Consider the following 26,174-nt stretch of genomic DNA (forward strand, 5'->3'; position numbering starts at 1 on the left):
GTTTAGTGTTGAATTTAAGATCTTTCTTATGCTCCTTATTTGTCTTTCCCACACTCCACCTTGATGAGAAGCTGATGGTGGATTGAAAATCCATTTGATTTGTTCTTGCATCATAGCGTCGCTGATTTTTTTGTGTTCCAATTTTTTAATAGGTTCTCGTAGCTCTCTTTCTGCCCCAACAAAATTTGTTCCATTGTCTGAGCGCATGATTTTAACTTGTCCTCTTCTATCGGTAAATCGGAGTATGGCTTGGATACAAGAATCAGTGTCTAACCTATGTGCAATCTCTATGTGCGCAGCTCTGGTTGTTAAACATGTGAATATTACTCCATACCTCTTAACTAGGCTTCTTCCTCTTTTGACTAAGAAGGGACCAAAATAATCGACTCCAACATTTGTAAACGGTGGTTGGTTTGGTGCTAGGCGATCTTCTGGCAGATCTGCCATTTTTTGCTCACCTACTTTCGCATTGTATCTTCTGCACGTTGTGCACTTTGAAATTATTTTTCTGATAGCTGAATTCGCTTGAGGTATCCAGTATTTTTGGCGTAGCTGTGCAAGCACATAGTTGCGCCCACAATGTCCAATTCATTTATGAATGTGTTGCAATATTAGAGAAGCAACATGTGAATGCTTGTGTAGAATTGCAGGATGTTTAGTTTCTTCGGGCATTGCAGCTTTGCAGAGTCTTCCTCCAACTCTCTGTATTCCATCTTGTATGATCGGGTCAAGTTTATAGATTTGACTGTTCTTTTGTACACAAGTCTTTTTCTTTAAAGCCTTTAATTCTTCTGGAAATTCTTGCTGTTGACTGAGGCGGATAAGCTCCGTTTCGGCTTTAACTAAATCGTCTAGTGAAATTGGATTTGTTTTTAAAGTCAGTTTATACTTTTTCATGTGCTTTGCGATGAGTGATTTTTGTTCTTCTGGATCACTTTTAGTCTGACTGACTTCTAATTGAAATGTTTTTCTTTCATTTCTTAAGTTCAGCATTAAGTCTTTAAACTTGAGAAACCAAGCCACTGCTTTCTTCAAGCGATGCCAATCTGAAAAATAGGTGATTAGTTTGTTGATGGGCTCGGTTGCTTCCTCTATTTTTGTCACGTTAACTGCACAATTTTTAACTTCTGGATCATCTTCAATGAGTAAATTATTCAGTTGATCTGGTCTTTTTGGCCACTCCTTTTCAGGCTTCAATAAGAAACTTGGACCTTGTGACCATGTGGTGCTTTTGAGAAAGTTTTCTATGCTTAGCCCTCTAGATGCTTGATCAGCCGGGTTAAGGGCAGATGTGACATACCTCCACTGTGAAGGCTGTGAATGATCTCTGATCACGGAGATTCTGTTGGCAACAAAGGTCTTGAACCGAGTGCTTTCATTTGAAATGTATTTTAGCACCGTGGTGCTGTCAGTCCAAAATGTAGATTCTTCTAAGGGCATTTGAAGCTCACCTTTAAGCATTTTGTCCATTTTAACTGCCACAACGGCTGCAGTCAGCTCCAATCTTGGAATCGTGACCTGCTTCAATGGTGCAACTCTTGACTTGCCCATCAGGAATGAACAATGCTTTTTGCCCTCTTCATTGGTTAAGACAAGGTAAGTGACAGTGCCATATCCATCTTCACTAGCATCTGCAAAATGGTGCATTTGTGCTGTCTTCATGGTTCCAAACCCGGTAGGTTTGAAGCATCTGTTCACTTTATAGTCTGTAAGTAACTGCAAATCATCCATCCATTTTTTCCATTTCTGAATGTGTTTGACTTCTACTTCTTCATCCCACCCAAATTTCTCGTTGCATAAGTCTCTTAGAATAAGTTTTGCTGGCAGTAGGGCGGGTGCTAGAAAACCAAGTGGATCATAAACTGAGCTAACAACAGACAGAATACCACGCCTTGTGGCGGGCTTGTTTTGTAACTTAATCTGAAATTTGAAACTGTCCGTTTGTGTGCACCACTGGACACCCAGGGCATGCTCTGTGGGAAGGAGACTGTGGCTCAAGTCTAAGTCCTTTTGTTCATGAGCTCTGTCTTCTTCTGGTATAGACAATAAAACTTCTCTGTTGTTACTCACCCACTTAGTCAAGTGAAAACCCCCTTTGAGGCATAGAGCTTGGAGGTCCTTTGCCAGCTTTATTGCTTGTTCCTCTGTTGTCACTGACCTTAAGCAGTCATCCACGTAGAAGTTATTGAGAACGGTGTTAACAGCTTCCTCAGGAAATGTATCTCTGGAGTCTTCGGCTGTTCTACGCAAAGCATAAGAAGCACAACTGGATGAAGAAGTAGCACCAAAAAGATGTACTGTCATTTTGTATTCTTCAAGGTCTTTACTTAGATTACCTTCAGGCCACCACAAAAAACGTAAAAGATCAGTGTCTCTATCTGGTACTTTAACTTGGTGGAACATTGACTTAATGTCTGCCATTAGTGCTACTGGCTCCTTTCTGAATCTTGAAAGGACGCCAATGAGTGTGTTAGTTAGGTCGGGACCTTTTAATAATTGCTCATTAATTGAGATTCTCTGGTAGGTGGCTGTGCAGCCAAAGACCACTCGAATTTTATTTTTCTTTGGATGATACACACCGTGATGTGGAATGTACCACACTCTGCCTTCATTGCAATTTAGGTTTTCTTTGGGTACCTTGACAGCATAACCCTTGTCTATAATGTCTTTCATGAAGGCTTTATAGTCTCCATGGAAACCTGAATTTTTGCTCAGTTTTCTGTTGAGTCCTATAGTACGCTGTTCAGCAATACAGCGATTGTTTGTTATTTTCAGTGTTTCATCCTTCAAAGGCAAATTTAAACAATAATGGCCACCTACCAGACTTGCAGATTCTGAGGCTATGCGCATGAACTTGATGTCCTCCTGTGACATCTCCTCCTTTTCTTCACAGCTGCGTTCTGGAAAATCTGTGTTATACTGTTGCAGCAACATATCCTCAATCTCTGTTATTGACACACGATTGGTTGAATGTTTGGGCATCTTACCACTTTGTTTTGTGAGGTCATCTATCTCTTTGTATGGTCCGCCGACCACCCATCCAAGTGCAATCTTCGTAGCATAGGGTCCACCTCCTTGACTAGGTATGAATCGTGACTGCTCGAGGATTTCTGGATAGTTAATTCCTATTAAAAGATCAACTTCACAGTCAATACGAGTTAGACGTACCTCTTTAAGATATGCCCACTTATCGATATCTTCTTATAGTGGAATATTTTCTCTGTCCAATGGAATGGAGACCTGTGTAAAGACCTTTGGCAAATCAATATATTCATCATCATTGAGACCACAGACTTGTAAATCTGATAAGACAGAACTTTGTGTTAGCACTTTTGAATCATCATCATAGTTATTCATAGTTTTGAGAAATACTTGTGTTCTTCTCCCTTGAAGGTTTAATTGTTTCTGGAGCCTTTCAGTGCAAATTGTTACTGTACTGCCTTGGTCTATAAAGGCATATGTTTCTGCATACCTTTCGCCTTTCTTAGATTTTACCTTAACAGGAACTACTTGTAGTGCACTCTCTTCTCCGGCCCCAGTAAAGGCACAAGTTCCAGTCTCTGTTTCCTTTTCAGTAGATGTTACCACATTGGCTGCAGCTTTAGATGTTGCACCACTGTCTTTTTTGATGTGCAGGATGTCTGGGTGCTGAAAAGAACATGTCTGACATTTCATTCTTTCTTTACAGTTCTTACCAAGGTGCCCCTGTTTGAGACAGAGAAAACATAAACCTTTAGATTTCAAAAAGTCAATTCTTTCTTTATGTGGCAGTTCTTTGATTTTACTACATTCAGCAAGAGTATGCTGGCCATTGCAGAATACACAAGGCTTTTTAAATGCACATATATCATTAGCAGACTTTTTGACAGAGATTTCTTGAGTTCCCTTTTCGGCAGTATCAGTTATACTTGTAGTGTAAGTACTTCCTGATATCTGACCATACTTATGAGGAGACGACCTAACATTGTCAGTCTTTTCCTTTTTCTCTTTGCTGCCGTAAATATGATGCATAAATATCTTAGCCTGTTTATGTGAAAAGATAGTTAAGTCGCGAATTTCTATCTCTCTTTTTTCTTCTTCTTCAATTTCATAAGCTATATCCCCCCGCTTATTTTGTAGAGAATATGGGAGCTTTGAAAGTATAGTACGGATATTTTCATTGCTATTAAATGCTGCTCGATTTTTATCTTTAGTCATGGAGTCCATACAGTTATCGAGAAAGGTTGCATAGTCTCTCAAGGCCTCCCCATCTTTTTGTTTTATTTGAGGCCACTTCAATGCTTTACTTATGTATGCGTCTACTACAAACGCTTGGTTGCCATAGTAACTTTCAAGTTGCTCTCTAGCCTTTTTATAACCTTCATCTGGTGGCAATAGTGTACAACCATTAATCATTTCTTGAGCTGATCCTCTTGTATATTGAATCAAATAATCTAATTTATCTTGTGGGTCTATTAGTACATTACCTATAGCGTGATCGAAGGCTCTGATAAATTTCACATAAGTCATTGGGTCACCTGAAAATAAAGGGACCTGTCTGTGTGGTACTTCAACACGCTGAACTGGAGGTGGTGGAGTAGTAGCTGTGTTTTGTTGAGTTAGCGATTTAGCCATTTCAGTGACTGCTTTCTGATATTCAGCTTGATTCTATTGTTCCTGCCTTTCCGACTCGAGTTCATCCAACCTTCGTAGGATTCTATCGAGTGTCGATTGTTCAACCAAAACTGCTGTAGAAGGTGATGACGCTGCTGCAGCGCTTTTCTGGGCTAAAGAGTCATATTTAATATCTAAAGCGCGCTTTAACTGTGGAGAAGCCTTTCGACCCTTTGACTTTGAGCGATCCCGTTCTTGCAATTGCATCCCTTCGAATTGGTTAACTAGCTGCTCGTCGGATTTATGTGATAACAGTCTATTTGCATCTTTCAGCCATAGCTTTGTAACATTAATAAATTCGTTCCAATTCTTAGAGCTTTCAGCGAATGTTGTTTTCTGTTTCTTAATCGCGCCTTCTTTACTCAGCATTGATATTAGCCTTTGATGTAACTCTTCTATTTCATTGTGCGTATCGCAAAAATTTTCAAGTCTTTCAGCTACTTCTGAATAATTTTCTGGAGTATCTTTAAGACTTTCTATTTCAGCTATAAGCACAGAAATTTTATCTTTCCTCTGACTTATGTGACCTTTAAGATCTCCGATTACATTTTCTGGCTTCGAGTCTGTACTCAATTCACTACTAATTTCACTGGAATTATGCTTAGACATTGCCATAACAACAGCTCAAATGAATGACAGCTGGTTCTCTTCTCAGCAACAAACGTCACAATCGGTACGTTCCAACAAAGCAGTTACTTCCTTATAGAGAGGCTTCAAAACTCAGGCAAAAGCAAAAGCGATCATCCACAAAGTCTTTTTCAATATCACAGTCTCTTAAAATCTTCTCAAGTTCAGGTGAGGCGACCTTGCTTTCATTACGATAGCACAGAGATACAAGATAAGAGCACAGTACCTCAGGGTGACTCAGTTGTTTTTCTTTCGTTGACGAGTTCTGGAGCTGAACCGTCCTCTGTCCTCAGATGGTAGATTCCAGTTCAAGTTCGAGGCTTTCAAGATGGGAAGTTTTGTGACAAAAATGTAGCTGCTACAGTTTTCTGACGAAAATGTAGCTGCGTTTTCCCAAAGTTTCCAAAATTCAGCAGCTCCAACTCAAAAAATGGGATTCAACAAAAGCCTGACGCGCAGAAATGATTCCACAGACAAAATAAAAAGTAAAACAGTTCACACAAAAAAGAAAATTAAAATAGCAAAAAAAAGTAAAAATTATAATAAGAAAAAATTTAGTTCTAAGCTTAATCTTGTTACATCTTAAATCGTTACTAGTCACTAATAATTTCTGAACCATTTCAAAACGTTTCTGAACCATTTCAAAGCGTTTCTGAACCATTTCAAAGCGTTCAGAAAACTGTATGCTTATCCCATCTCTGAGTAGAAAATGGGTCTTTCAAGTCCCTGTTTACTGGGACCTGTTCTAAACACAACTAGAGCTTATTAACTCACAGTTTCTCAGTTATAGTAAGAAGATTCTATATCTTGCTAACTTATAGGGGGAAAAGACTATACCATTGTCTATGACTATAGAAGATATTATATTCTATTCAAATAAAGCAAACATTAATATGAGTTTAACTCAAATCTTTAACTTTCTAAGATTGGCTCTTACAACTATTATAATTTATGTATAACCTCAAAATGAACTGCCATGTATATTTTCTTTTTGTTTAATACATGAAGAAGTTATATAGAGGGAGGCACTGAGCTGGGGGGGGGGGGGGGGGGGGTTGCAGTCTCTTTAACTCACCAAGAATACAGAACTTGCTTTTTATTTTAAATTGGTGTTGTTGTATCCCGTTGTTTTCGACTTCAATGTCCACAGTTTTTGGTGGCCCGTACGGGGACAGAGATGGCCAAGTGACTCCTTGAGCGGGATCGTCCAGAGGACTGGTGAAAGGACCGATTCCGGCTGGATCGGAAGGACCAGCTCCGGAAAAAGTTAGGACTGGCCTGCCTCTGCCAAGTCCCGCGTAAGGAGCCCTTGACCTTCTCTGATTTTTCCTGAAAGTCAAGTGAACTGGGAACTTCCAGACGGGAGGAAAAATTCTTGGTGAGAAGACCGAGGGAGTCCGACCAGGAAAAAGAAACCAGGCAGTGAGTGGACCAGAATGTATAGATAACCTCTCGAAAATAAAACAGTGTAAAGATTATGAATGTTAAGGACGTGAGTTAAGTACACTCCCTAGGAAACGAAGAAGAAGTCTCTTAGAGGCTTAAAAGTAAAATAAGGAAGGGAGTGGAAAGAACAGATAAATAACTGAACATTTCGTGATTGGGAAAAAGCACTGTTGCGGGAGGGCGAGACTCTTTGCTTTAACAGTCTGGTTATATCCTGAACTCAACAGGTCACTTAGGAAACTGATCACCTGAAAAGCAGTAACCAGCGGCCTTCGGGGAGACTGTCAGTCTGCTAATCAGGTTGATCGTCCCGGTGGACCGGGACCACTAGAAACAGGAGAAGTACTTTATGTGGACGGCTGTTCTTTGCGATTAGACGATGGAACAGTTATGCAGTGGTCAGAGGAGACCACTTACTTGAAGCAAATCGAATCTCTTCTAGTTTAAGTGCACAAGAAGCTGAGCTAATAGTTCTCACACGAGCTTGCCAGTTGTCTGAAGGGAAGGTCATAACCATTTACACAGATTCCAGATATGCTTTTGAAGTCTGCCATGATCATGGGGCATTATGGAAATGAAGGGGATTCAAAACCAGTACTGGTAAGCCCATACAATATCAGAAATTAGTGGAATCCCTTCTTGAAGCTATAACAAAACCATTGAAACTGGCAATAGTTAAATGCCGAGCTCATACTGGGAAACAAGACCCAGTCAGCCAAGGAAACGAACTGGCTGACCACTTTGCTAAACAAGCCGCCTATAATAATACTCCAGTCTCTTTATTCCAACAGAAGGATGACAAAGACCCTGATAATCAAATTATTTCTTTACAGAGTACCACCACTGACCGAAAAAGGATAAAGTGGTCACAAGAAGGATCCCTCTTTGATGGGGTCTGGACCCATAAGCAAACTAACAGACCTTTCCTCTCAAAGGCTTCTTTTCCAGGAATGGCAAAAATCGCACACGGCCTGGATCACGCAGGAAAAGATGCTATGACTCAGGTTGTCGAGCGACATTGGGAAACCACAAGGTTCTCTACATATGCTGAACAATTCTGCCGACAGTGTGCCCTATGTCAAAGGTACAATATAGGCAAAGGAACTCCGTTACCTTGAAACCAGTGGGTCCATTTGAGCATCTTCAAATAGACTTCATTGAACTAACGCCGTCCAAAAGATATCGATACTGCCACGTGATTGTCGATGTGTTCTCCCGGTGGGTTGAGGCCTTTCCTTCTAAGCATGCCGATGCAAAGGCAGTGGCTAAAGCTTTAATAAAAGAAATTATTCCAAGATGGGGAATACCGCAGAAACTGAAGACCGATAATGGTACCCACTTTGTGAATTCCGTAATAAATGAGCTGACTACTTGAAATTTTAACTGGACGCCCCGTGCCCTTTGGCATGGTTATCGGAAATGTCACTCTGCATACTGTGGACAAAGATCTTCTCTCTAGTCTTACAGGTCTCCGAGCCTACCTGAAGGAAGTCCACAAACAGGTTAACCAGGCTTGGCGGACCGGTCCCCCACTGACGGAGTTCCAGATCCCCCTTGGAATACTGGTCAGAGACACCCGAAGGAAACATTGGCATCAACCTCGCTGGAGTGGACCATTTCAGGTGCTGCTATCTGCACCCCACATGCCATGAAGGTTGAAGGACTCTTTTCTTGAATGCACGTCTATCACCGTAAAAAGTGGACTGAATCATTGAGCTGTTGCTATTTTTTGGACTTTCTGTGTTGGGACTCTGTCAAGGGATTATTCCCTTTTTCCTAGAGGATAATCTGCAATATAAGTGGTTGAAGGTTACTGTTACACAATTAAGAACAGATTCTTGTTATGCATGTGCCACTGCTAAACCCTATCTCCTAGTTGTATCCCTTCCAAATAATCTTTTTTTAATTGTGATATTTTTAAGGATGTACAGTACATAACTTTCCTAGTTGACCTTTCAAGTGCATCTTAATGTCAGGAAGTACACGCTAGAAATGATCCTAACTAAAAAGTGAGGATTGTGTGTGTTGTGTTCAGCAATAGTTGCTGTACCTTTATTCCTAACAACACTGCCCCTGACGGTTCCATTACCCGTGCTTTAGCTTGCTTCACCTCCCTATCTATTGAATTAGCAGAAAAGTCAGGGACACCTGACTCTTTCAATGATCTCTTCCAAAGATTGGTTCGGTTCTTGGGCTGGTTGGATTAAAACTATTTTCACAACTGTCCTTATTTCTCTGGCAGTTTTCATGCTCTTGGGTTGCTGTCTTATCCCGTGCATCCGAGCCCTTCTACAAAGGTTTATTAACGCCTCCATTATACAATACAATAAAATACAGTTTATTTTTGTATAGCCCAAAATCACACAGGAAGTGCCGCAATGGGCTTTAACAGGCCCTGCCTCTTGACAGCTCCCCAGCCTTGACTCTCTAAGAAGACAAGGAAAAACTCCCAAAAAAACCTTGTAGGTAAAAAATGGAAGAAACCTTGGGAAAGGCAGTTCAAAGAGAGACCCCTTTCCAGGTAAGTTGGGCGTGCAGAACAGAACAATTCCTCAATATAGTAAGAAATAAAAAAATATAAATTTTAGAAGTACAGAGCAGAATTTAACAGTAGATGATATATCCCATAATAAGATTTGGATTTGTGTAGAGTCCTGGAGACCTCAGTTAATCAGCAGCTCTAATCAGGATATGCTGAACTGAAGTACTGAGTCTTCAGCAGGGATTTAAAAGCTGAGACCGAAGGGGCATCTCTTATAGTAGCAGGCAGACCATTCCACAGTTTAGGGGCCCTGTAACTAAAAGCTCGACCTCCCACTGTTATTTTATTAATCCTTGGAATCATAAGCAGACCGGCACCTTGAGATCTTAATGTGCGCTCAGGTTTGTAAGTCATGATAAGTTCAGACAAGTAAGCCGGACCTTGACCATTTAATGCTTTATATGTTAAAAGAAGGATTTTGAAATCTGCCCTAAACTTAACCGGGAGCCAGTGTAAGGATTTAAGAACTGGAGTTATGTGTTCGTATTTTCTTGTTCTTGTAATAATTCTTGCAGCCGCATTTTGGATTAACTGGAGGCTGTATAAAGAACAGTTTGAACATCCAGTGAACACCGCATTGCAGTAGTCAATCCTACTAGAGATAAATGCATGAATTAGTTTCTCAGAATCCTGTTTATTTAAAAAGCGCCTTAATTTCCTAACATTTTTAAGATGGAAGAAACATGTTTTGCACAACTTTGTAATATGCGCTTTAAATGACATGCTAGAGTCAAAGATAACTCCTAGATTGCGGGCCGATTCAGTTAAATTGACTGGGATTCCAACTGAGTTAAATGATGACAAAATATTGCTGTGATCAGCATCATTCCCTAAAAAAACAATTAACATCTCTGTTTTATCTGTATTTAAAGACAAGTAGTTCTCATTCATCCACTCCTTTAATTCGCTAACACAACTAATTAAAGACAACATTGGAGAAACTTCATTTGATTTAAATGAAAGGTATAACTGGGTGTCATCTGCATACGAGTGAAAATTAACATTATGTTTCCTAATGAGAGATCCCAGTGGAAGCATGTACAGTGAAAACAGTAAAGGTCCCAGTATTGAGCCCTGCGGGACACCATATTGAACTTCTGTGTATAATGATGGAGTACTGTCAGCACATTTCTGTACATATTGGAATCGATTTGATAAGTAAGAACTAAACCAAGCGAGAACGGTGCCTGTAAGCCCAACATCATTTTCTAGCCTGTGCAGTAAAATAGAATGGTCAATGGTGTCAAACGTTGCACTTAAGTCCAACAACATAATTATAGTGGAGTTTCCTTCATCAGAGGATATCAGAATGCCGTTTACAACCCGTGTTAGTGCCGTTTCTGTACTATGACCAGTGCGAAAACCAGACTGGAATTTCTCAAATAAATTGTAATGCGTAAGGTGTGTCTGAAGCTGACTGGCGACTACTTTTTCTAGTATTTTAGAGAGAAACGGTAAATTTGAAATAGGCCTATAATTATTTAGTATATGTGGGTCAAGGTCTGACTTTTTAAGTAATGGTTTAATGACTGACACTTTTAGTGTATCGGGTACTGTGCCATGCAATAATGAACAATTGATAATGTTTAGGATAGGCGCTGCAAGAACATCCATTGCACTTTTTACTAGTTTTGTTGGCACTGGATCTAGGGAACAAGTAGTGGGCTTCATTTTAGAAATTAAACTTAAGACTTCCTGCTCAGTTACAGGATTAAAATTACTAAAGTGCTGAGTGCAATGTGAGACAGGGTCTGCTAAGCTAGTTTTGGTTTGTACTGTGATGCAGAGATCTGGGATCTTATATTTTTAATTTTCTCATTGAAGAAGTTCATAAAGTCTGTACTGTTAATATCTGTTGGTATTTTGCACTGTTGATCTGAATTTCCATTTGTTAATTTAGCCACTGTTCTAAACAGTACCCGAGGATTTTTATTATTGCTATCTATTAATGTAGAATAATATTCTGAGCGAGCTTTAAAGAGGGCTTTTTTATATTTATTAACACTCTCTGTCCATGCAATTTGAAAGACATGTAGCTTTGTTGTTCTCCATCTACGCTCCTGTTTTCGACACTCTAATTTAAGAGCTCGAGTGTTTTCATTAAACCAGGGAGAGTTTCTATGTGCTTTGATCACTTTTGTTTTAAGGGGAGCCACTGTGTCCAGAGCATCTCTCAAGGTCACATTATAATGTGATGTTAGCTGATCTAAATTGTTTTCCGTGTTTACATTTGATGTTAACTGATCTAAATGGTTTTCCACAATTACACTCGACTTACTCAAAGTATCTATAAATTTTGAAGCAGAATTACAATCTAGATGTCGCACTGTCTTTGTTTTAATCTGTGAGTGTGCTGGCAAGGGCAGGACTAAATCAAATGTAATTAAGCAGTGATTGGAAATAACTTCATTTAATGGAGTAATAATTAAATTTTGAATTTCAACTTTGTAAGTTATAATTAAATCTAATGTGTGGTTATGATTATGAGTTAGACCTTTGACATTCTGACAAAATCCTACTGAATTTAACAAATAAGTAAAACATTTGCTAAAAGTGTCAGTTTCCACATCAATGTGTACATTAAAATCTCCCATCAGTACTACGTGATCATAATTAACAGCCAAGTCAGATAAAAGGTTGCTAAATTCAGACATGAACAATGAATATGGGCCGGGTGGTCTGTAGACTAGCACTATAATTGTGTTGGAATCTGTTTTAATATTTAAAATGAATGCTTCAAAGGATGTAAAGTTGCCTAAATTTTTAGAAGTGATTTGCATTTTGTTACAATGAATTATTCCAAGGCCTCCTCCTCGACCTGAATCTCTAGACTTATGAAGGAACGAGTATCCATCTGGTGACGCCTCAGCTAGGGGGACAGTGTCACATTTACTAAGCCAGGTTTCAGTGAGAAGACACAGATCAGATTTTGTACTTAATATAATATCATTTACCAAAACAGCTTTAGTGCCAAGAGAGCGAATGTTCAATAAGCAGCATTTAAAACTGTATGCTTCTTTCTGAATTGGTGATATACTTTTTGTTTTAATTTGAAATAAATTTCTATTACAGATGCCCCTGGTGGAGGGTCTGGTTTGATCCCTTGGTCTAATTATACACCTTATTTTTTGGTTATCAATTAATTTAAGGTTTGTATCAAGACTAAATTTACTGGATGCCCCAAGACAAGGATTATGGGTAACAGCTTCAGGAAAGTAACAGGTGGGATAAACAGCAGCCTGTGATTTAAGATCACATGACTGCAGCCTGGATGGTGCTCTAGTCAGTCAGCCAGGCAGTTTTGCTGCCATATTTTGGGATAATACATAAGATCCCCTCCAGTTAGGATGAAGACCATCTCTTCTGAAAAATCCAGGCCTTTCCCAAAAATCATCCCAATTGTTCACAAACGCTATGCTTTTATTTGCACACCAGGTTTCCAGCCAGCAGTGAAGGGAGTGCAATCTGCTATAAATCACATCCCCTCTATATAATCTTGGTAAGGGGCCAGATACAACTAAATTCCGACATTTTCTTTTAGCTTTGATGCAAAGAGAGATGAAGTTCCTCTTTAATACCTCAGATTGCTGTGAATAAATATCATTAGTGCCGACATGCAGCAATAAGGTAGATACTTCATCGTCAGCGACACGGTCCAATGCGGCCTCTATGCCAGAAATCTTGGCCCCTGCGAGGCACTTACCATGAACTGCTGGTTTAACATAGTTTTGAATTCTAACATTCCGCACTATGGAATCGCCAATTATGAGCACTTTCTTATTCTCAGTTTCCACAGGTGCGCTGCGGAGTGCTGAGAATCTGTTCTGGGTCCGAATTGGTGACCTGGGTGCTGGGGGACTACATTTTGGATTCTTAGACCCCGTCTTACTGTTATCCACTCGCCCTGTGGCTGAATTGGTGCTGCTGACTTCGGCCGCGCACTGACTACAGTGGGGCCAGGAGAGACTGTAGCCGAATCAGAAGTAGCCGAATTGTCTAAACAAACCGAGTCGATCCAATTTTCGGTTTGCCTAATCGCTATCAGATTCCTAACGCGGTCCTCCAATTCGCGTATTTTCCCGACCAACTCTAACTTAACTAAACACTTTTGGCAGGTGAAGCTGTCTACACTGCCGGCCGGAAAACCTGAACTGTACATGCTGCAGGACACACAACATATAAACGTGCCCTCAACGGGCAGAGCGCAGATGGAACTTACGTTTAGTGGTGATGTCATCTTCTCCGTTTTTTGAAGTAACTTAAGTGCTTTCCGCGTTCAGCTGAATCACTTAGTAGTGATGGGAACTCCGGCTCTTTTCAAAGCTTATAGATAATATTTTTAAAGACCAGTTTTTCAATGCTACACTTTTTCATTAAATATTGGGTCCACCATTTGGGGGCCCCCGAAATTGCGGGGCCCGTAGCATATGCTACATGTGCCTATTGGTTAATCCGGCACTGACTGTAATGATTAAACATATTTAACTCACAAATACCAAGGACTGAATTTTGTATTAATCATACTGCAGAGAGCTATATGATTTTTACTTCTATATGATTTGTTCTTCATTTGGGTAGAGAAAGAGTTAGGCTTGTGCACAGAATTATAAGAGTAACTTGCATTCTTTTATGAGAAAATGCTGACCTTTTGATACTAACAGAACACCCTGTGATATTATAAATCAATGTGAAAGTTTCTGAATTCCTGCTTAAAATTATTTGAGCCTATTTCTTTAAACTGTGAGTGCTCTGATAACCTCTTTATCTGAAAGAAGCAATGTGCACATTCCAATTCAGGGAGTAGTAAGCTATTATAATTTATGTATAACCTCAAAATGAACTGCCATGTATATATTTTTTTTTGTTTAATACATGAAGAAGATATATAGAGGGAGGACCCACATTAGACTGCGGGCTGTCTGTTCTAACCAGTCAGTGGCACTGAGCTGTGGCTCCAGTCTCTTCAGAGGCATGGGGGGGCTGCAGTCTTTTTAACTCACCAAGAATAAAGAAATAGCTTTTTAATTTAAATTGGAGTTTTTGTATCCCGTTGTTTTCGACTTCAGCGTCCACAGTGTGTTGGTCAAGTGCTTAGCGTGTTTTACCTTTGATCAAACGGTTCAAGACCAATGTAAACAATTGAATTAAAAAAAAGTAATTTTAATTGATATTGATATTTTACCAAATTATTTAAATATAACAATTAAGAAGCATTGGTCAAGTGGTTAGCATGTTGGATGCTCAATCACATGGTAGAAGGTTCGAGACCAATGTGCACAAACTCATTTTTTTTTAATTTTACCAATTTTATATGCAAATTTTATATGCAAATTAGGTGAAATACTCTTTTCAGTGATTTGGCGGTATTGGCTCATTGGATAAAGTATTGGGCTTTTCTAAGAAAGATTCTCCAATAAGCAAATGCACATTTCTAGTACTTCACACATGTAAAGTTTCACCATAGTTAGGATTTACTGAAATGAGAAATGAACATGAATGAATGTTGCATTTCACTTTAAAATCATAGGTTCAATTCCACTCTATCGCTAATATAATTTCTGCCAAATTACCTTCCCACCCAAGTCAAGGTTTTTGTAGCGTGCCAAGGACTGTATGACATTAGGGCAGTTAAAAATATATACAAAAAAAAAGATTTTTAAGTCACAAGACTTTATTCAAAAATGCACTATAAGTAAATAGTACATTTTTCTTTAATTTTCTAATTGTTAGTCCAGCATGATAATGTAATATTTCACAAAGCACATGTTTCCACAAACACAACAGTATTTAAACCAAAGGCCTGCACAATACTATTAGAGTGCCTTTGAAGTGAGGTGGAATTAGGAAATTGAAGAAAAAATGTGTGTCCAAAAAGTGCAATGTCCTTGTGTCAATTTAAACTTAAGGAATACTTTCAGAATCTTACTGAAATCAGGCCTCCAGGAATTCCAGCTGTTCTGGGGGGACAAATAGTCTAACCAAGAATTAGATTGGTGTATCTGATGTACCAAAGGCTAACATGGAGAGCATTTACTGTTTGCCTTAATGACTATTGTATACTGGGCTTCAGAGATATGGAATATGAAGGAATAGAACTTAAATATGAAGGAATAGGACTTCAATGTAAGTGGCTTGGTACATTGTAGAGACATACTTAGGATTTATCATAGACATAACATAACATAGACCTACCTGTACAACACTCCTTGGTATTAAGAAAAGGTATTCTATATAAAATGTTTTATTATTGAAAAATGTAGAATTTCAAATTTGAATCAACAACCATTTCTGTAAGGAATATTTTACTACAGAATTGAATTTCTTTCTAGCATAATTTTTACTTTTTTCTGCAGAGTCTGTGTACGTAGTACTGTTTGTGGATGCATGCTTCAGTAACAGTGAGACTAACAACAAATACATTTTAACTGTACTGTAAGATATAGTGATAATATAATTGAACTAAATAAGAACAGTCATTATATTGGGATGATGCTTACTTTGTTGTTTGTTTCATTATAAGTTTTGTTAAGTGTGTTAATCTTTAACTTCCTTTTCAGGTTTTTTGTTTGTATATATTATGGACACCAACTTCACAAACTCCTGACACAGACAGGCTCTGGAAACAAGTACTGCAAATGAAGATGTTTATTTTGTGGGAAACTGTACAGTAAGTGCCTCCCACAACACAGCCACAGTTACAAAGCACAGCATTTTGTATGTCTTTCTTCTTCTTCTGTCTGTCTTGGTTGCTACCTCCTCTGCTCCTCCTAGCAAGCTTTGTCTCCTTGCTCCGGGCTCCTCGAGCAGTGGTAGGCAGTTCCTTTTATGAGAAACCTGGGAGTACTTCCGGTGTCCCATAATCATGGCCTGGGAACACTTTCAGGTTATCCTGGACCCCAGCAAGTTAGGGTTCATTAGCCGACAGAGCACGTCTTGCTGGCACCCACGGAACCTAACAGAGCTGAATGTAACAGCTCCCATTAGTCAGGGTCAATGTGGAGATTCATAGCCTTTATCTTTTTAAACTCTGAAATGAAGTCAAAGTTGTGAGACAAAACATGGAGATTTTGCAAACTCCTTGCATAGAAAAGGTGAAGCTGGGGAGACAGCAGAACTTACCACTATAATACTTTGCCCACTTATTACCTTAACGATAACTATGGTTAAGGATGCACTTAACATACAAATAAAATAATTATTTGCAGATGCAGTTTGTTTAATAGAGGATTCTTTTTTGGCTTTCCTTTACAGTAGTTGAACACAATGCAAAATACAGTCCATTGCTAGTTTCTTTTCTCTGATTGTGCATTTGTCACATGACTTTAAGTTATATTACCTAAATTACTACAATGTCATCTTGTTCACTGAAAGGAATATTCATTTTGTGCATTTGTCACATGACTTTAAGTTATATTACTTAAATTACTACAATGTCATCTTGTTCACTGAAAGGAATATTCATTTATCTTCAACAACATACTGATTAGACATTGTAGTTTTATGGGCATCCTGGCAAGGACAGGAGGATAAATTTCCCGGACAGGTGGCCACGGGTGGATAGAAAGGGAAGGATGTCACAATCAGAAAAGGCTTCCCTAATGGATGGATGGACAACCCAGCCAGAGAAGAAGATGGTTCCTTCGACTAGAATCTCTAGACTTATGAAGGAATGTGTATCCATCTGGTGATGCCTCAGCTAGGTGAACAGTGTTAGATTTACTAAGCCAGGTTTCAGTGAGACGACACAGATCAGATTTTGTACTTAATTTTATATCATTTATTATATTTATATTTATTATTATATTATATTTAAGGTATAGTTCTCTATTGTGATGTGAACTGTTGCTGTTCAGGTACATTTGGTATTTCATGTATTTAGGTGAAAATAACTTTTTTCCCCCTCCTTTAACCGCCACCTTATCGTGGTGGAGGGGTTTGCGTGTCCCAATGATCCTAGGAGCTCTGTTGTCCGGGGCTTTATGCCCCTGGTAGGGCCACCCAAGGCAAACTGGTCCTAGGTGAGGGATGAGACAAAGAGCGGTTAAAACAAACCTCCTATGATGGAAAACAATTTTGGACGGCGTCTTCCCTTGCCCGGACGCGGGTCACCGGGGCCCCACTCTGGAGCCAGGCCTGGAGGTGGGGCTCGATGGCGAGCGCCTGGTGGCCGGGCCTGCACCCATGGGGCTCAGCCGGGCACAGCCCGAAGAGGCAACGTGGGTCCCCCTTCCCATGGGCTCACCACCTATGGGAGGGGCCAAGGAGGTCGGGTGCAGTGTGAGTTGGGTGGTGGCCGAAGGCGGGGACCTTGGCGGTCCGATCCTCGGCTACAGAAACTGGCTCTTGGGACGTGGAATGTCACCTCTCTGAAGGGGAAGGAGCCTGAGCTAGTGCGCGAAGTTGAGAGGTTCCAGCTAGATATAGTCGGACTCACCTCGACGCACAGCTTGGACTCTGGAACCAATCTCCTTGAGAGGGGCTGGACTCTCTACCACTCTGGAGTTGCCCCCGGTGAGAGGCGCCAAGCGGGTGTGGGTATACTTATTGCCCCCCGACTTGGAGCCTGTACATTGGGGTTTACCCCGGTGGACGAGAGGGTAGCCTCCCTTCGCCTTCAGGTGGGGGGACGGGTCCTAACTGTTGTTTGTGCGTATGCACCGAACAGCAGTTCGGAGTACCCACCCTTTTTGGAGTGCCTGGAGGGGGTGCTAGAGGGCATACCTTCTGGGGACTCCCTCGTTCTGCTGGGAGACTTCAATGCTCACGTGGGCAATGACAGTGAGACCTGGAAGGGCGTGATTGGGAGGAATGGCCCCCCCGATCTGAACCCGAGCGGTGTTTTGTTATTGGACTTCTGTGCTCGTCACGGATTGTCCATAACGAACACCATGTTCAAGCATAGGGGTGTTCATATGTGCACTTGGCACCAGGACACCCTAGGCCTCAGTTCGATGATCGACTTTGTGGTCGTGTCGTCGGACTTGCGGCCACATGTCTTGGACACTCGGGTGAAGAGAGGGGCGGAGCTGTCAACTGATCACCACCTGGTGGTGAGTTGGCTTCGATGGTGGGGGAGGATGCCGGTCAGGCGTGGTAGGCCCAAATGTGTTGTGAGGGTCTGCTGGGAACGTCTGGCAGAGCCCCCTGTCAGAAGTAGCTTCAACTCCCACCTCCGGCAGAACTTCGACCACATCCCGAGGGAGGTGGGGGACATTGAGTCCGAATGGGCCAGGTTCCGTGCCTCTATTGGACACCAGCAGTGAAGGATGCCGTCAAGCTGAAGAAGGAGTCCTACCGGTCCTTTTTGTCCTGTGGGACCCTGGAGGCAGCTGATAGGTACTGGCCGGCCAAGCGGAATGCGGCTTTGGTGGTTGCTGAGGCAAAAACTCGGGCGTGGGAGGAGTTTGGGGAGGCCATGGAGAACGACTTTCGGACGGCTTTGAGGAGATTCTGGTCCACCATCCGGCGTCTCAGGAAGGGGAAGCAGTGCAGTGTCAACACTGTATATGGTGGGGATGGTGCGCTGCTGACCTCGACTCGGGACGTTGTGGGTCGGTGGGGGGAGTACTTCGAAGACCTCCTCAATCCCATTAACATGCCTTCCAATGAGGAAGCAGAGCCTGGGGACTCAGAGGTGGGCTTCCCCATCTCTGGGACTGAGGTCACCGAGGTGGTGAAAAAACTCCTTGGTGGCAGGGCCCCGGGGGTGGATGAGATACGCCCGGAGTTCCTCAAGGCTCTGGATGTTGTAGGACTGTCTTGGTTGACACGCCTCTGCAACATCGCATGGACATCAGGGACAGTGCCTCTGGATTGGCAGACCGGGGTGGTGGTCCCCCTCTTTAAGAAGGGGGATCGGAGGATGTGTTCCAACTACAGAGGGATCACACTCCTCAGCCTCCCTGGAAAAGTCTATTCAGGGGTCCTGGAGAGGAGGGCCGTCGGATAGTCGAGCCTTGGATTCAGGAGGAACAGTGTGGTTTTCGTCCTGGTCGCGGAACAGTGGACCAGCTCTATACCCTTAGCAGGGTCCTGGAGGGTGCATGGCAGTTTGCCCAACCAGTCTACATGTGTAGACCATGGTCCTCAGCCGGAAAAGGGTGGAGTGCCCTCTCAGGGTTGGTAGTGAGATCCTGCCCCAAGTGGAGGAGTTCAAGTATCTCAGGGTCTTGTTCACGAGTGAGGGAAGAATGGAGCGTGAGATCGACAGGCGGATCGGTGCGGCATCCGCAGTAATGCGGGCGCTGCATCGGTCTGTCGTGGTGAAAAAGGAGCTGAGCCGCAAGGCTCAGCTCTCAATTTACCAGTCGATCTATGTTCCTACCCTCACCTATGGTCATGAGCTATGGGTAGTGACCGAAAGAACGAGATCACGAATACAAGCGGCTGAAATGAGTTTTCTCCGCAGGGTGTCTGGGCTCTCCCTTAAAGATAGGGTGAGAAGCTCAGTCATCCGGGAGGGGCTCAGAGTAGAGCCGCTGCTCCTCCGCATCGAGAGGAGTCAGATGAGGTGGCTCGGGCATCTGATCAGGATGCCTCCTGGACGCCTCCCTGGTGAGGTGTTCCGGGCACGTCCAACCGGGAGGAGGCCCCGGGGAAGACCCAAGACACGTTGGAGGGACTATGTCTCTCGACTGGCCTGGGAACGCCTTGGGATTCTCCCGGAAGAGCTAGAAGAAGTGGCCCAGGAGAGGGAAGTCTGGGCATCTCTGCTCAAGCTGCTGCCCCCGTGACCCGACCTCGGATAAGCGGGAGACAATGGATGGATGGATGGATAACTTTTTTCTCCTTGTTTATATATTAGGAAAATAAAGTAGAGGAGGTGCAACGTATATTCTGATAGTCTGTCATAATCAGCAATAGATAGATAGATAGATAGATAGATAGATAGATAGATAGATAGATAGATAGATAGATAGATAGATAGATAGATAGATAGATAGATAGATACTTTATTAATCCCAAGGGGAAATTCACATACTCCAGCAGCAGCATACTGATAAAGAAAATATTAAATTAAAGAGTGATAACAATGTAGGTATACAGACATACAATAACTTTGATAATGTTAACGTTTATCCCCCGGGGTGGAATTGAAGAGTCACATAGTGTGGGGGAGGAACGATCTCCTCAGTCTGTCAGTGGAGGAGGACAGTGACAGCAGTCTGTTGCTGAAGCTGCTCCTCTGTCTGGAGATGATACAATATACAATAATGGACAAATATCAATCTCAAAGGTGTATCCAAAACAACTTGTATCCAAATGGGGTGAAATTAAAATATAGAAATAATATTAGGAACTCATTTCTGTCCAGGATTAAAATATAGAAATCCTATCTCATAAAGTGACCTTTCCCCCATTTTGAAGTACTGCTGAACAAAAGGTCCATGCATGTCACTGACCCCATCTCTGAAGGAAAATTCTGCAAATATACGATAAAATACATTCCACATATTTTATACAGCCTCACTAAAAACTAGTCTTTCCAATGGGAAGTCATAGGTACAGTTGGGTTTGGTATGAGTTTTGAAAACTTCATGATGACTATATAGTCTTCCATCACTACAGTCTCTTTTAACGATTTTAACATCATTCTCTTGCATTAGTAGAGAAAATATGTGAGAAGAGCAAGAAGTACATATTTTATTTAGAGGGGTTTCTAACTGTGGCAAAAAACTACACTAGCAAGCTATCAAATTATAACAATTATAATGACTCACAACAAAATTACAGTGGAACCTTGGATTGCGAGTAACTTGGTTTGTGAGTGTTTTGCAAGACAAGCTAAAATTTATAATAAATTTTGACTTCTTAAATGAGCGAGGTCTTGCAATACAAGTAGTACATATACGCTTTGTGTGCCGAGCGTTACATGATCACAACTGAGCTGATGGTTCTTCTCTCTCTCGCTGCAGGATTGTGGCATGCCTCACTCATATAGTCAACATCCATACAAGCGTATACTGTTTACTATAGCATTGTGACCACGTGTGTGTGTTGTAACGTGTGAGTCCCTGTCTTGTACCCCAAAACACGAAGCTGAGCCTCAGTACTGTAGTGGCACCATCTTTATTCAACTTGAAACAGGAGCAGCATGGTTGTTTATTGTAGCGGGATCTGCCACTCTCCTATACACAGACACAGCAGTCAGGCAAGGTCGGGGCCAGTTAGTGGCCAAGTAATACTGTGCCCTGCACATTTATAATGTTCCTTATTCCTTGTATCACCCATCAACAGCAGGTGCTTATAGCATGTCTGCAATCTTTTCGGATTCGCTTTTATGTCGAACTGCTACAGCGCTGGGATGCTCTTTCGCATGTCTTCCCGTTGGGTGGAATCCCACAAGAGTTTAGAAACTCACTCACACCAGCATTGATTCTTTTCAAAGGTAAAGTGCAGGTTAATTTGTTTTATGTATTTTTACTTCATATTTTGTATTAATCATTTTTATATGAATAGTTTTGGATTGTGGAACAAATCATCTGAGTTTCCAGTATTTCTTATGGGGAAATTCACTTTGATATACGAGTGCTTTGGATTGCGAGCACGTTTCCAGAATGATTTATGCTCACAAACCGAGATGGCTTAAGAAGGAAGAGAGTGGGTGTGATGGGATGGGCTGTTTTAAATTTGTTTGTTCTACTTACTATATTTTCCTCAGATTTATATGTGTTAAACTTGCACTTTCCAATGCCAACCTTTCCCGTCTCATGCCTTTACGTAATATTAAGATTATTAACTTAGACTCTCTTTCCTCTAGTATTGATTCCCTTATGGACATTCATAATTTATCCAATCCTGAAGAACTGGTCTCACACTATAACACTGGACTTAATGGTATTCTTAACTCTCTCACTCCATTAAAAACTAGATCTATTTCTTTCCCCTTTTCTGCTCCCTGGTTCACGCCTGAACTTCAGCTTTTGAAAGCCAAAGGCCGGCAACTTGAACGGTTGTATAAAAAAACTGGACTCTTTGTTCACAGAGAGATGTACAAAAACCATATACTTTATTACAAGGACTGTGTTGCCCAAATTAAATCTAACTATTATACTCACATTATTTCTTCCAATGAAGGCAACACCAAGTCATTGTTTTCACTGCTTAATAATATCACACAACCCCCGGATTCTTTACCTTCTCACCTTTACTCAACTGATTTTTGCAATTCCCTTATGTCCTTTTTTAATGAAAAAATCCAGAAGATTCACCAGTCTCTCATTATGGATTCCTCCAGTACTTCATTTGAATTTCACCCACCAACTCACTCATTTTCCTCTTTTCAGCTTCCTACTTTCTCAGAAATCTCAGATCTTGTCTGTAAGTCTAAGCCATCTACCTGTCAACTGGACCCCCTCCTTACACTTCTAGTCAAAGCCTGCCTCCCCTCTCTGGTCTCTCTTATTTCTGCTATAATCCACTCTTCTCACACTACTGGTACTGTTCCTTCATTTTTTAAAACTGCTGCAATAACTCCAATACTGAAAAAACCTGGTGCCGATCCGACAAATTTCAGTAATTTACGTCCTGTTTCTAATCTACAACAACAACAACAACATTTATTTATATAGCACATTTTCATACAAAAAGTAGCTCAAAGTGCTTTACATAATGAAGGAAAGAAAAATAAAAGACAAAGTAAGACATTAAAATAAGACAACATTAGTTAACATAGAAAAGGAGTAAGGTCCGATGGCCAGGGTGGACAGAAAAAACAAAAAAAAACTCCAGAATGCTGGAGAAAAAAATAAAATCTGTAGGGGTTCCAGGCCACGAGACCGCCCAGTCCCCTCTGGGCATTCTACCTAATATAAATGAAATAGTCCTCTTTGTAGTTAGGGTAATCTACCCTTCATTGCCAAAATTCTTGAAAAAACTTCATTCTCATTTATCTCAAAATAATCTGTATGAACAGTTCCAGTCTGGTTTTTGTCCCCTCCACAGTACAGAAACGGCACTTATAAAAATTACTAACGACCTCCTTATGGCAGCTGATTCTTTGATCTGAGTGCATCCTTTGACACTATTTGTCACACTACTCTTCTTAATAGATTATCTTCGATTGGCATTACCCACATTCCACTAGATTGGTTCAGATCCTACCTCTCAGGCCGCACTCAGTTTGTTCAGCTTAAAACTTTCACATCCCAACCCACTGCTGTTACTTCAGGTGTGCCCCAATGCTCTTTCCTGTGGCCCCTCCTTTTCATTATTTACCTCCTTCCCCTTGGAAATATCTTTCAAAAATATAACATTAACTTCCACTGTTATGCTGATGACACCCAGCTCTATCTCACTAGCAAACCTACTGTTTCCTTTCCACCCTCCTCACTTATTGATTGAATAGCAGACCCTGGTTTTCTTCAAATTTTCTTAAATTAAATAGTGAGAAAACTGAGGTTCTCATCATTGGTACAAAATCAACATTATCCAAAACTGATCATTTTTTCATTTGTTGTTGATAATTCCTCTGTCTCCCCTTCCCCACAGGTTAAGAGTCATCCTTGATAGTACTTTATCCTTTCAGTCCCACATCAATAACATCTCCCGGTCTGCATATTTCCACTTGCGTAACATTATTCATATTCGACCCTCCCTCAATCCCCACACCACTGCTATCTTTCTTCATAGAAAGATGTCATCAAGATGTCATCATGTCACTTCTCTTGTGGAGTATTGCAGTTCCCTTTTCTTTGGTCTTTCTCACAGATCTCTTTATAAGCTTCAACTGGTCCAGAATTCAGCTGCCCGCATCATTACTAGAACCCCCTCTATTCACCATATCACTCCCGTTTTGCAGCAGCTTCACTGGCTTCCAGTTAAGTTCTGCATTATTTCAAAATTCTTCTGTTAACTTTTATGGCTATCCACAACTTTGTCCCTCCATATCTGTCTGAGCTCCTCCATGTTGCCATTCCCGCCCGTACCCTTAGATCCTCTTCCTCCATCCACTTGACTGTCCCCTTCGTCCGTCTTACCACTATGGGGAGCAGAGCATTCAGTTGCTCTGCTCCCCAGCTCAGGAACTCACTACCATCTGAGCTTAGAAATATTGAATCATTTTCACTTTTCAAATCTAAACTTAAAACTCATTTGTTTAAGACTGCTTTTTCTCTTTGATTACAATTGCTCTGTCTGACTTCAATTTTTGTGTTTTAGTTTTGTTTATAATCTGTGTTTTATCTATTGTACGGTGTCCTTGAGTGTTTAGAAAGGTGCCTACAAATAAATAAAATGTTTTATTATTATTATTATTATTATTACTAAAAAATGGTTACAAATAAAGGATCATACATTATCACATGGCAAAAAAGTTATCCTTATGATATGTAAAACACATGCACGGCCATATATAGAATGCTGTGTGCAGTTTGTCTCCAAGCTACAACAGTGTTACAGCATTAGAAAAAAATCCAGAGGAGACTGTTAGGCTAATTCGTGATATGACTTATGAAGAAAGATCAGCTGCACTGCTTATGCTGAGCCTCAGCAAACAAAGACAATTCTAACATATCAATATCTACACAGAAAATGAAGAAGATGTTGGCCACATAGTTAACATAAATTCTTCAACACGTGGTACAACTACAGTTGGAATCTGGTATCCAGTTAACTTTTGCCTAGTAGTATTGTTAAAAGAGGCACCTTAGAATTAAATTAAATGTTTGTATTGGCTCATATTTTAGATAAACTGTTTTCCTCATAATTTAACAAAGCCAGGTGATTAAAGCAGTATATTCAGTATTGACAGTCTCCATGGCACTTAGTGAAACTACAACCACACCTACTTGTGCTAATCTGAGGATTAGATGATGACATTAATACCAACTGTGGTGACATCAGATTTAAATAATTGAAAAATATGTATAAATACAGCATACAGAAGCCTAACAGTCCTCATAGAATCATGATCACCTCAGGTAAGGCACCTTATGCTTTTCATTCATTTTCTGTTCCTGCTTATTGTAGTACAGAGTTGTAAGCACATTTAATTTTTTCACACTTAAAATTATTATTAATTTATGTTACTGAAAAATCATTGTTAAAGATAAAGAAACTATGATATTTACATTAAGTAAAGTTAATTTCTGATTTCTTTCATTTAATTAAAAATAAAAATTGTGATGCATGTTAAATTTACATTTATTCACTTAGATGCTTTTATCCAAAGCAATTTACAAAGGAGGTCAGATTTACACCAAGTCTTACTCATGCAGTAAATGAAGCTGCTTTACTGTGTACAGAGCTGGTGGGAGCTGCTACTTCAAACCCTCATGCTCTGATTTACTCCTGAAATATCTCAGTTGTTGCTATACATTTATGAGTTTTAACTCCCATAACATCATATTTTAACTTTCTTTTCCACAACTATTACATTTCAATGGTCTAGAATATGGATTATTAATAGATGGATATGTTCAGTTTTATATGATTATAAAAATTATGCTCTATGATTTTAAATTGTGTGTTGCGTCCTAAAAATAAAATACTTCTGCTACTGTTATAGTCATTAAAAATGCATCCATCCATTCATTTCATGAACATGCTTATTCAATTTACTGTTGAGGGTAGCTAAAGCTAATCATGTCAGCATTAAGGGGGAACACTTACGGTTTTCTGTCTGTTAATGGCTTTGAAAAAAGTTGTAACCTGAATAAATGCATCGGTTTTTTCTTTAAATTGCAAGAAAAAGGTGGGTGGGTGATGTTGCTGGTCTAGTATTGCTCTGGATGAAGAATTCAAATCCGTTCGTTGCAAGTCCACACGTAATCACTGCATTGATTGTTGGGTTTGAGTTCTGATCTGAGCTCATTACTAGACCAGTGACATTACAAGTCTGTTAATTTCTGGTAATTTACTTGAAAAGAGATGCATCATTTTATGCCATTTATTTTTTCATATGAAA

General features: G+C 40.5%; 2 protein-coding genes across 2 annotated transcripts in view; one reads left to right on the forward strand and one right to left on the reverse strand.

Moving 5' to 3' along the window:
* Window positions 1-26,174, forward strand: part of LOC127529442 (odorant receptor 131-2-like) — a 442,990-nt gene that overhangs the window by 324,480 nt on the left and 92,336 nt on the right. The window lies entirely within an intron of this gene.
* Window positions 1,006-2,028, reverse strand: LOC127529444 (uncharacterized; the record flags this gene model as incomplete). The annotated part of the gene is made up of 1 exon (XM_051933010.1): window positions 1,006-2,028. A coding segment is annotated over one exon (1,023 nt), but the record flags the coding sequence as incomplete, so codon positions are not given.

This window comes from Erpetoichthys calabaricus, chromosome 10 (genome assembly GCF_900747795.2).
Source record: "Erpetoichthys calabaricus chromosome 10, fErpCal1.3, whole genome shotgun sequence".
In the NCBI taxonomy this organism is placed as follows: domain Eukaryota; kingdom Metazoa; phylum Chordata; class Cladistia; order Polypteriformes; family Polypteridae; genus Erpetoichthys; species Erpetoichthys calabaricus.